Source organism: Hippichthys cyanospilos, chromosome 11 (genome assembly GCF_059441005.1).
Source record: "Hippichthys cyanospilos isolate Australia breed blue-spotted pipefish chromosome 11, RoL_Hcya_1.0, whole genome shotgun sequence".
In the NCBI taxonomy this organism is placed as follows: Eukaryota; Metazoa; Chordata; class Actinopteri; order Syngnathiformes; family Syngnathidae; genus Hippichthys; species Hippichthys cyanospilos.
This window is the reverse complement of record NC_142379.1, coordinates 2,590,168-2,602,056: the sequence shown is the minus strand read 5'-3', so window position 1 is coordinate 2,602,056 and position 11,889 is coordinate 2,590,168. Positions and strand designations below refer to the sequence as shown.

General features: G+C 41.6%; 1 protein-coding gene across 9 annotated transcripts in view; it reads right to left on the bottom strand.

The window, feature by feature from the left end:
• Positions 1-3,911: 3,911 nt before the first annotated feature.
• The window catches only part of tenm4 (teneurin transmembrane protein 4), a 185,784-nt gene continuing 177,806 nt past the window's right edge, over positions 3,912-11,889 (bottom strand). For all 9 annotated transcript variants that reach the window (XM_088427927.1, XM_088427919.1, XM_088427920.1 and 6 more), the window contains 2 exons: positions 11,302-11,444; positions 3,912-8,045 (listed from right to left, as the gene is read on the bottom strand). In XM_088427927.1, coding sequence (XP_088284053.1) covers positions 7,287-8,045; positions 11,302-11,444 — 902 coding nt within the window. In that variant the 3' untranslated portion in view covers positions 3,912-7,286. The remainder of the gene's footprint in view (positions 8,046-11,301; positions 11,445-11,889) is intronic.

Genomic DNA, 11,889 nt, shown 5'->3' with positions numbered 1-11,889 from the left:
TATCGAGGGAGGGAAACTATTTCATATTTTATATTTAATGCGGAGTTCAGTTATGTGTCATTTATCTGTATTTTTTAGAAGATTTCAAAGGAGACATTTCCTTTTAACAATTTAAAACACATGCCAAACATTACACAGTATATATATATATATATATATATATATAATTAAATATATAATTATATAATTAATATAATTAAATATATAATATAATATAATATTATTAAATATATTTTTGCACGGATTTATTTAGATATTACACACACAAACACACACTATATATATATATATATATATATGTATATATATATATATATATATATTAGCTGATTGCTATAAGGGAAAAAAGACTGGGGTTATGAAAATGCCTTTTAATAGTTTACGTTTTATTTTATTATAATTTTTGGTGATTTTTTTTAAGGGCTAGAAAAGAAGATGAAAAAAAAAACGGACCTGATCGGAAACAGTGGAAATAAACAGAGACAGTTGGGGAAACATTTGAATAAAATATGTAATCGATTAATAATAAAAGTAAATAAATGAAAAAAGAAGCCAATTTGGATATGCACTCTTTCTATCCTTGTTGGCAAATTGTGAAAATCAAGTGATGTGAGCGCAAGAAAAAAAAAAAAAAAAAAAAAAAAAAAAAAAAAATATATATATATATATATATATATATATATATATATATATATATATATATATATATATATATATATAAAAATATAACTTTTCCACCTCTGTTTATGACGAAATATATGTCTGATTGATGTGACCTAAATATGTATCACTTCTATTTTAAAACCGAACGCCAACCCGCTTTGTTTTTTTTTTTTTTTTCTTGCACTACAGTATATAAATTGCATTAGGATGAAAAGAGGCTTTTTATAGCCAATGCTTTCCATGTGTCTTTAAATCAATATAACGAACAATTAGAGCGCTTTTATTCCGTTTCCAAAGCATGATGACAGCCAATGTCGGGCCAGTTGTTCATCACTTTTTTTTTTTCAGTTTTGTCAGCTGTCATAACACCACTTGGCATTAAGGCAAAAATGCCATATATGGAAATACCTGTTTCCTTTTCCTGTTGCCATATATGGAAATACCTGTTTCCCTATAGAAACATCTTTTTTTTGTTTTGTGGATTCCCATAAGCCCAAAATAAGACTTACCTTCATCATATGCTCAGAGATCAGAAAAAAAACGTGTGTGTAATTCTGAGTTTTTTTTTTTTTTTTTGTATTTGAGCAGGAAGTCAGCCATTTTGCTCGGAATTTGCAATTTCAGCCATTGGCGGGCCCCCGACTGCTTTCTCAGGTCAGCAAGGCTGAGGTGAATTTATTGTCATTAGGATTCCGGCCGTTGTGTGCCCGCCTGCAGGCCTAAACAAAAATATCGTCTCGCTGCGCAAAACGAGAGTTCTCGGCAGGAACAACTTTTGTTCCAAAAAAAAAAACTACGATTGAACTTTTCACCATGACGGTATATGCGCCGTACCTCCAGGTGGCCTTTGGCCCCCACGGAACCACGGAAGTTTTTCACCCTTGTGGCATTATGTTAAAAATTATGAAAATTCCCTTTTTTTATTTTTTCACGATATAAATGAATTAATTTTGAAAAAAAACAAGGGAGCTGAAATTTCCAACAGATGATTAAAACGTCAAATTTCAAAATGCAACGATTCTGACATTTCTATGTGACTGCAGCTGGTCGAGCCAGATTTTGTGTACAAAAATAATCATTGTCCAAAATATGGACCATATAAAACCATTAAAATGACAGTTTTTGAAAAGCATTTTAATAGGATTTATGTCATTGCTTTTCCTGCGATTTTTGCAACATTCCGTTGAGCGACTGTTAGAAAGCCCACACTGTTTATATGTTTGTACTTTCGTTCGATGTGCTGTTTGTGTGCGATGTTGTAATTTCCCATGCTGTGAGCCTTCCATGAACGCAACACTCGTCTAACGTTAATGACCCACCGTAGATTTTCCTTTTTTTCCTCGTCCGTGACATAACTTGATAAAGTTGCTCATAACGCACATTCTAGCACATTTGTGATTGTGTGTAGGCCTATGTGATGAAAGGTGAGTTTATTTCCTTATTATGTTCAATTTGGACATTAGTTGTGTGTTATAGAGCAAGTGTATGCTTGTGTGTGACGTCCTTTACTGCGCTTAAATTGTTGTATTAGGCTAGCATGCTAATTATGCTAATAGCGTTTCGTTCATATGAGGAAGCATTTATTTGTGTTTGGCTAAAACTGAAAGCAGTGAGTTTAGAAGTTAAGAATGTTATGCTGCTTGTTGGGTAGTGGATTGAATGGTGTATTTACTGTATGTATGTATGTTAACATTTGTTCTTTGTCTGTATTATTGCAGACCACAGTTAATAAATGTGCAGAATGGAGCAACGGTACATGTTCTTTAACCGGAGCATATCCATCCATATTTTGCCACTCGAAAAGAAACTAGCTGGAGACATCATAGTAAACCCTGAACCCACCGTTTTATGATCCTCTCCGTTTTAGCGACGCTTAAACTATGTCAACAGAAAATTCTTTGTTGACTTGTTTCACCCCAAGACAGTAGATGGCAGTAGAGACCGGTTAATGGCTATGTCTTAAAAGTCTCATCATCACGTTCCAGACTAAAAAGCAGCAAGCAAAGTTAGCAGCCAGTAACCTCTTTGAAAGTGTCAAAAGTGCTTTTGTTTTTACCTCATTTATTCTTTTTCTGTGCTGCATTCGATTGAAAATGGGAAAAGGCAGGAGACTGTCAAAGTGTTTATGCTCAATTTACTTTCAATCATGGGACTCCGCAGGGAAATAGATTGCAAACTTCAGTCTGACTTGGGGTCCCGTGACAGGCTTGGAGGTGCAAGTGTCTGCTGTGAGATTATAATAATCATAATAATAATTAAAAAAAAAACGCTCCAAAATGCCTTTCAGTGTTTGAAAGTATTACGCACCAGGGTTCATCCGGATGGCAGGACGTTGACTTGAATTGCACTGGCAGATATTCCCCAAAAGGTTACGATTTTCTTCGATTGACTTAAAAATAGTAATTTAAAAGAGCCTGTGGGTGAAGAGGATAAATCAAGTGAATGTCAGAATCAGTTGTATAGAGATTGCAAAACAGCGTCGTAAATCCAGGAATATAAACAAAAATCTTAAATTGCTGTACGAAGAAAACGGCTAACTAACTGGAATAAAATAACCATATTTACTGTAAGATTTGTGGGCGAATAAACTATTTTCCTGAACTATTTAGGTTTGCTGTCGTAGATTATACAATAATTAGAAATGTAAAAATTTTCTATGTTGTTCCAGCAAAAAGACTAAATTGCTAGCTAGCTACTGTAGCTTGCCAGAAAGCAGAAAGACTAAATAGCTAGCTGGATGCCTACTATATATAGTTATTTAGTCTTTCGGCTGGAATAATTTATAAAAACGTTGTTATATACATTTCTAAGTAACTATTGTACAATCTATGACAGCAAAACCAAACTGTAGCTAGCCAGCTACTGTAGCTAGCTAGAAATAAGAAAGACGAAATAACTTGGCTAGCTACAGTAGCTAGCTCTTTAGTCTTTCTAGCTTGCTAGTTTGCTAGCTACATTAGCTAAAAAGCTAGCTAATCAGTCTCTCTTTTAAAGCATAATATGTTAAATTTCGAATGAACATAAAAACATAAAAGATACACAACCAACATTTTATATTCTTGGATTTAATTGGTTGTTTTGCTATCTCTGTACAACTAATTTGCCTTAGAGGAAGCAAGCTAGCTTGGTTGTTTGCGTGAGGCAAAGTATAATTACTACAGTCAGTTAATACATAACTTGGAGAAATTGGCAATTTTGGGTCGCAGGTGCTGGCAATTTTCGACGACAAATTACACAACACAAGAAGGTAAACACAAAATAATCCCTTTATTTTTTTGTTTTCTCGTTCTACCTTCATAAGACTACACAGGATGTAGCTCTAAGCGGTATCTACAGTTTGCATGTTTTTCATGTACAGCTTGCTTCTCGACTCGTCTTCCTATTTACACGGTTCGGAAAATAAAAAGTCAAAACACAGTGTTGGAAAGTAAAAAAAAAATACGCACTTTAGAGGAGAGGGCGGGATAAAAAAAGAACAAAAATCAAACAGTTCTCAGTGCAGCCATCATTGAACATGACAACAAAATAAACGAGACGCACAAAAAAAGACTCACAACGCTTTTGACGGACGGATCAAGAGGCGCGCGGTCGCGACGTTTTTCCATCGTCCTTGTCGTGGTCGTGAGGACGCCCCGAACGAAGTGTAAACAGAACCAGGAAAACCTGCCGGTCCCGTGCATTGCGTCCCGTTAAGGCAAATCGCAAGTGGACAAAAGTGGACACCCTGAGACTTGAGCTTGAGACCAAGATCATTTTTTTCCTCCAAATTGGGCCTCGCTCATGTCTGAAATGAGATCTGGCGTCCCCCGACTTTTGTCCACGTAGCGTCTCTTTCGTCCTGTGGGCAACGCTGAAAGCAGCACATATGGCAATACTGTCGCCGTCGCGGGCTCCCAAAACGATCGGCTCACCTTTCGTGGTTGATCCCGCGCTTGGCCGCGACGGACGTTTAGAAGGGACGCGCTTTCACATTTGCTTGAAAAGTTCACATCTTTTCTTGTCTTATTCGACATAGTCACCGATCAATCGAAAAAAACAAGATCGATTCCGTGCGTTTCCCGTCGGAAAACGGTGAAATCGAAAGCTGCGGAAGAGGATTGGGGCAAGTGAAGGATATCAAAGATTGGCAGGATTACCACAGCGTAGATTCTCTGGATTCTCAATTTAAGGTCAAAATGGAAAATTCTGAGAATTTTGGCTTTTTAAAATGAGAAATTTCACTTTAAAAGTCAAAATTCTGAGTTGAAAAAGTCGGGAGTTCTGAGTACTCAAAAGTGTATGCAAAGTTGGCATGACCAGTGAGAGTTCTCATTTTAAGGTTAGAAATCTGGCATCCACGTGTGAATACGAAAAAAAGTCAAAATTCTGACAATTTTCAGAATTCTAAAGTCAGAATTCCGATCAAATCAGAATCAGGCTCGCGAAGAATGTAAAAAATTGAAAGGATTCGGACTTGTCGCGGATTTAAGACTATTCTCCGGATTCTCACTCTAAAGTCAAAATGAAAAATAAGAATTTTGACTTTTTAAAATGAAAACTTTTACTTTAAAAGTCAACATTCGGAGTTGAAAAAGTTTGAGTTCTGAGAATACAGTCGGAATAAAGTTAGCATCGTTCCGAGAGAGTGAGCGTTCTCACTTTAACGTTAGAATTCTGACTTTGAAATGAGAATTGGAAAAACGTAAAAATTAAATTTTCTGAATTTTACAGTCAGAATTCTTGAGTGCTGTCAAATCCTCTAGTTTATCGCGGATTTTTTAAGCACTTTTGACCATTTAGCAGTTGATGAGCCTCCTCGTTACTTATAATCTATATTTGACGTTTCAAGGAAAACAACCAAAATAAAATAATTAAAAAAAAAGGACGTGACAGAGGGAATTTCCTTAGCTGAGGAAAAGGCAGAACGGAGTGAGTTGAGGCGGAACAACGCGAGCTGACGAAAGTCCTCCAGCGGCCGCTCTTGGAGGGCAAAGACTGTTCAGGAATCTCGGAAAAAATAGGAAACGGGCACTCCATAGATGCAATCCGCAAATTGTTGACTTTCGCCGTTGGCAACTGCCGATTGCAACTTCAAGGATTCAAACGATTTGTTCATCTTACGTGCACGAAAAAACCCCACTCATTTATTTTTTTGTGATCGTTTTAGTCCAAGATGTAAAAATGGGATGCAGGAGCGCAGTTGATTTTACGATTTACCGTAATTCCCCAAATATAGGTGTGTATCGAATTTGAGGGTCAAATTCTGGTATGTTCTATGCTACCGTGCATAAGACACAACAGTTTCGCAACAATGTAAAAACGAGAGCAAAAAACAACATTTTTCATCTTTGGGAATGATCAATTAAGTGTGTTTCAGATTGCCCACATTATGAGCGATCAGTGAACGCAGCTATCGTTAAACGCACTCCAAGCAATTGTTTCTTTCTTTTCCTGGCGACGCAACTCGAGTTCTTTTTGGCGTAAAAACCCGAAGGTGTCTGTGTTCCTTGTTTATGATTGCGTGTATATGCTCGAAGACGGGGATAAATAAACGAATCCAACGGAATACCTTTCCGTAACCGGTTTCGATTTGAGTGATATTCGTGTGTGTGAACGAGATTGGACTCGGACGTTGTATCTGTGCATCTTATATTTGGGGAATTACGGTAATTGGTCAGGTTTACATGACCCGAATGAGGACCAGTAAAAATACCGTCGCGACCGTTCCGGCCCACCGTTCATCAAATGATCAATCGGACGTATTACGTTGTTCAAACGTTATTGTGTTTGACTTGATGCGGAGGGAAGCGGGTAACTGCCGATATGGAAGAAATTTTTTCGATAGGCAGATTTGATGAGTGTATTTAGAAATACGTTCAAACGGCAAAATGCTAAAAACATGGCATTTTTGTCTCTACATGGAGTGCAAGCAAATTTGTTTATCGGTATTTGCAATCGGTAGACACAAATTATCAAGAGGGTCGATTATCAGCGACGATATAATCGGTCACGGCCTTGAAAAACTGTAAGTCTATGTCCAAACAAGGTGAAGGTCGAATGCTAAAAATCGATTTTTTCCCCGGAATTCTTACTCTACTTTTTTAGCACGTAGCCGCTTTGAAACAGTAAATAAGCAATTTTTATTGAATAATTTTGATGTTTTTAAAAGTGAGCCTACAGTGCATAACACCCAATTGGCATTTGTTTCCGCAAATTTTGCGCATTTGACCAAAACGTACTTTGCAAACGCGATGCGTTTTAAGGCTTACGTTATCGTCATATATTCTAATTTTAAACTCAATTCCGTTTAAAGTGATATAATACACGGAGCCAGCTCAAAAATGGACAAATCCCGGCATCATATCCGAAAACCTTTACTCCACATCGGCGGCCCCCCGCTTCCACGCCGATAATTCAGTTGCAATTTCGCTTTTCACTCACCGATCGAAAAGGTAAAGAAAGATCGAAGGTATCGAGCGCAACCCGTCGCTTTTGTGTTTTGTTTTTTTTGTCCCGTGAACATTTTCTATTCCAAACCAAGCTGCGCAGAGAAAAAAAAGCGATCCGGCGGCGTACCCAAGCGTCTTTGGCAAGAGGTCCGGCGCGGCGGGCGGCGGCGGCGGCGCCCAGGCAGCGCCTTCATGTCACCTGCGTCCCATTTCGCTCTGTCTCATGAAGTGGACGTTGTTGACGCTGTCGGCGAGCTCGGGGTACTGCTCGGCCGACAGCACGTAGAAGCCGTCGTATCCCTGCACCTTGCCCGAGCCCAGCAGCTGCTGCTTCTCGCCCTCGGTCCAGGCGCGCGAGCCCTCCTCGCCGTCGCGGAGTCTCTGGCGCTCGCGGGCCCAGGCCCGCGCCACGGCCCGCTGGCGGGCGGCCTCCAGCAGCCGCGCCTTCTCCTCGTCCACGCTGCTGCCGTAGCGCGTATTGAGGCGCAGCGCGCCGTACTCCAGCGCGATGTCGGTGATGCGGCGGGTGCGGCCGTTGAGCACGGCGTTGACCTGGCTCACCGTCACGTTGACGCCGTTCTCCAACGTGCGCCGGCCCACCGCCATGCCGATCAAGCCCAGGTCGCCCTCCACCGAGCCCAGTTTGACAAAGTGGTGCGTGTCCACGCCGGCCGCCGTGTAGCGCAGCGCCTCCAGGTAGAAGGCGTCGTCCAGCACGGCCGCCATGCGCCGCCCGTCCTCGTTGGCCAGGCTGATGATGTCCGTGCGGACGCGGCCGTCCCGGATGGCGAACTTGACGCCCTTGCCGAAGATGGAGCCCGACGAGGCGAAGGCCGCCCGGGCCTCGGCCTGGGGGCACCCGGCGCTCTTGGCGTCGTAGATCTGGCCGAAGCGCTCCAGCTTCACGAAGGCCTTCAGCTGCCTCTGGACTTCGCACTGGACGCCCAGCAGCGACTGCGGGGCAAAAACATCAGGCTGCGTCATGGCCCCGTTTCGACACCGTCCCTCCCCCAGTTGTTTCAGATATGTTGTTGGCACCTGTGCAAGGATTTTTTTTTTTTTTACAGGCTTATGCTATGTTGCAAGGACTTTTTTTCCAGGCTTATGCTATGTCCTTGTTTGGGACATTTCCTGAGACTCGCCCCTCCTCGCACCTTTTCTTCTCGTCGTCCAGTCAAAATGTCATACCTTGTACTTGACCAAAAATATCCCCCTGCTGGAACTATGTTGGCGCCACAATTTTTGCAGACGTGTTGCAATGACGTCCATAGATATAGTTCCACAAGACAAACAGGATATCACAAGTTTGGGATCGTTTCCAATTTCAAAGAAAGAATGACAAAAATAAAGTCATGTTCATTTACAGTATTGCAAAGTGCCAAAGGACCATAGGAGTTTTATAGGGGAAATAAAAACAGATATGCAAAGACCGTCTTGACATACGATCCCATTTGCTTGTCTTGATGAAATTCTATTTGTATGTTTAAAAACTATACTGTAGTTATTCCTCTTGTCGATGTTCTTGCATGTCTGGAACAGATTAATTGGTTTTACATGATTTATTTTTTAGTCAGTCACAATGGAAGCTTGTGTAGGGGTGTGTGTGTGTGTGTGTGTGGGGGGGGGGGGTGATCCAGGTCAGCTTTGATGTGAGGATGAGTAGGCAAGCAGCGGTAACATGCCTGATGTACCCCGTCACTTCGTATTTATATTCCGCGCTATCAACGAGACCGAGTGGGTCATCCGTCCCAGAAGCGGACGGGGCACGAGGGGGGTACGTTCTCCCCTCCTCTCCTTTGCCCCACCCCCCATGGCGTACCCCCCAGAGTGTCCCGTCATCCGCACAGTATGGGGGTGCTAATCCGGCCCCAGGCGTGACCCCAAACGCCAGCCTTGCACGGCACAGGACATCATCTGTCCTCAAACAGCTATTTTTCACGCATGGCCGGCGGAGCAAAAGTAAACCAAACCAGACCCGATTTTTCCCATAAAACCAAAGACATTGAATAAGTCGCATCGCTTGGGCCAAAAACACAAAATAAGTACGGAAAGTAAATCAAGTTAACCAACTAATTTGAAAATAATAAGAGTGAGAATTTCACTTTACAATTCGAATAACAAGTTCCCGGAAAGTTTTAAACTGATCTATTATTGGACATGAAGGAGCACAAGTTTAGCTTACTACATCAATGCAAAGTACCCAGCTGCAACAACTGTACTCCAACAGCCAGTGCTAGCATTCAAGATGCCATCGCAGCTCTTTATTTTAATGAAAATATTTGCTAATTATTTGGCAACTGACAAACGAAATTTTGAACCATACTTCATGGTAGAATTAAAGGCTGTGGCCAGGAATTGGGGCCCGTCTCAAATATAGCAGAAGGTAAAATTTTATCTAGTCAAGGAAATAAATGAACAAAGCCACTTATTACATTATTATGCATTATTATGTGAGATTAGAAATAAATAAATTAGATCAATTAATTACTGATCAGAATGGATTCATCTCTATTTTTTTTGGTCATGCTCTACATAAAATCAAGGTCCAAATTGAAACGACTGGTGAGGAGAAAAAAGACTAGCGACGCCTTTCGATCTGGGGAGCCGCGAGAGGGGGGCTTTTTTTATTTATTCCGTCTAATCTACGGCTCCGACATTTCCCGACATATCTCCCCTGGAAATATTTGAAATGCAAATGCCTTTGGATTGAAGACGCCGTTTCCTCTGTTGCCTTTGCCGCTTTGTAGGTTGGCACCTTGGGTGGATGTTCAGACACTGATAGTCTGCGGTCTTTGCTGGATGAGCACAAAAATTAGGATTCCCAACGTTGGATAGGTGCACTCAAGTGGTTCTACACATACGTACTATATGTACTAATCGGGATGTTTAATTTGTGTGTTACTATTTTACTTTTCCAGAGATTCAAGAATCATTTACAAGTTCTCAGGAGTGAACTTATTTTGTAAGTTTAGTTTGGGGCCATGCGAAGTACTTCCTGTGTGACGTCGTTGACGGCAATGACGTCACACAGGAAGTACTTCGCATGACCCCAAACTAAACTTACAAAATAAGTTCAAAGTGGTATGTTACATATGTATTTTTATGTGAATTACAACGAATTACACCAAGTACAATGTTTGCCGTAGTTAGTCAATTTTATGTTTGTGGTGTTCTACGGTGTAAATTGATGGTGGCGCGTGAATGAAATAAGCAAAGATGAAAAGTGGAATACCACAATAAACATCAATGCAAAAAACTATTGTCTCGTTTGTGGGCAAGCCGGCATATTAATATATATATATATATATATTTATAAAAATACATCACAAACTGTAACAAATACAGTCGACATCACGGGTTGTGATAACGAATTCCATTAAAGTCACGTTGGTGCGAGCGCTGGGTGTCCCGAGTCTCATTTTTCATGGCAACAACGCGACCTTTCGTATCTCGAATTTTCTCTCGTTACTCAAGACGATATTTTGTGCGCCGAGGTGTTTCGTAAGCTGAATTTTTCGTGACAAGAGGCGTTCGTAAGTAGAGGCACCGCCGTACTTATTTTCCATAACATCACGTTCCCTTTCTCAGCTGACCACGTATTTCATCATTCGATTTTTAATACATCGCGCCCTACGGGTTGAGTACGGAAATCGAAACCATAATCGACACGTATTATCGCGCGCCGTATGGTGCGGTGTTTATTTTGTCGGCCGTATCGCCCGGCTCTAATTCCTAATGATGGCTTTTCAAAGGTCTCTGCTGACGATGTTGGAGCCGTCGCTAATGGACGACAGCGAGTTGAGGTGGCAGCCAGAGTGTCTGCTGACACCAATCTGACGGGCGGCGTTGGCTCGTCTCTGTAACCCGAGCCCGCGCGACAACAGTGGCCTCCTTAATAATTCAGCCGATGGGGTGGGGGGGGAGCTGGATAAAGCGCGGGAATCGGAGCATGTCTGCTAATTCGCAGACCTTGGCTGAGGGTGTAAGACTTGAGATGAAATCAATGGACGGTGGTGGAGGGAATGGAGAGTGAATTTCCCTAATGGCAGGACAATTACAAGGGCTGTTTAGCCTGACCCCCGTTCCCCGAGATGAGGACAGGAGGCCGGGACCCGGCTCGCTGGGCCCGATCGCCCGCGACTCCGCGGGGACGGCGGCTAGCGAGCGCGTCACGTCGGCTAACCGCGTCCAAGCGAGGGGGGGGGCTCACCTTGGTGCTGTCCCACTCCTGCGTCTTGATCTGCGTGCGGACCAGTTCGTAGGACGGCTCTATGGTGTCCGTGTTGGGCTTGCGATAGCCCGGGATGACGTTGTAGAGCTGGAAGCCGAAGGTCACCAGCCAGCTGTTCACATCTGCCGAGCAATTAATTCATTAACATGAGTTTTTGATTAGACGTTCAATACCAGTATTCGCTCGACTGATACCAAGTACCCAAGAGGACTTTTGATTAAGGCTGCAAACAACTCTTATTTAAAAAATATCCATACTTTGAATCAGAAACATGACATTTCAAAAGGAAAAAAGTTTAGATTACTCGTTTAGTACATAACTATGGAGGACCAAAAGTGTCAAAAAATAAACGTACCATTAAATAATACATAAAAGTGTCATTAATTGTTTCAAACTCCGCGCCAACTGGCAGCGTTTGATGAATTCATTTTATCCGTCAACCTCTCCCGTCAAAGTTTGATGGGAGGTGATTGGTTACCATTGCTCTTCAAGCCAATTAATGAAATATTTATTTAATTATTTAATGATATGTTTATTTATTGAACTTTGGCACTCCTCTATACACAG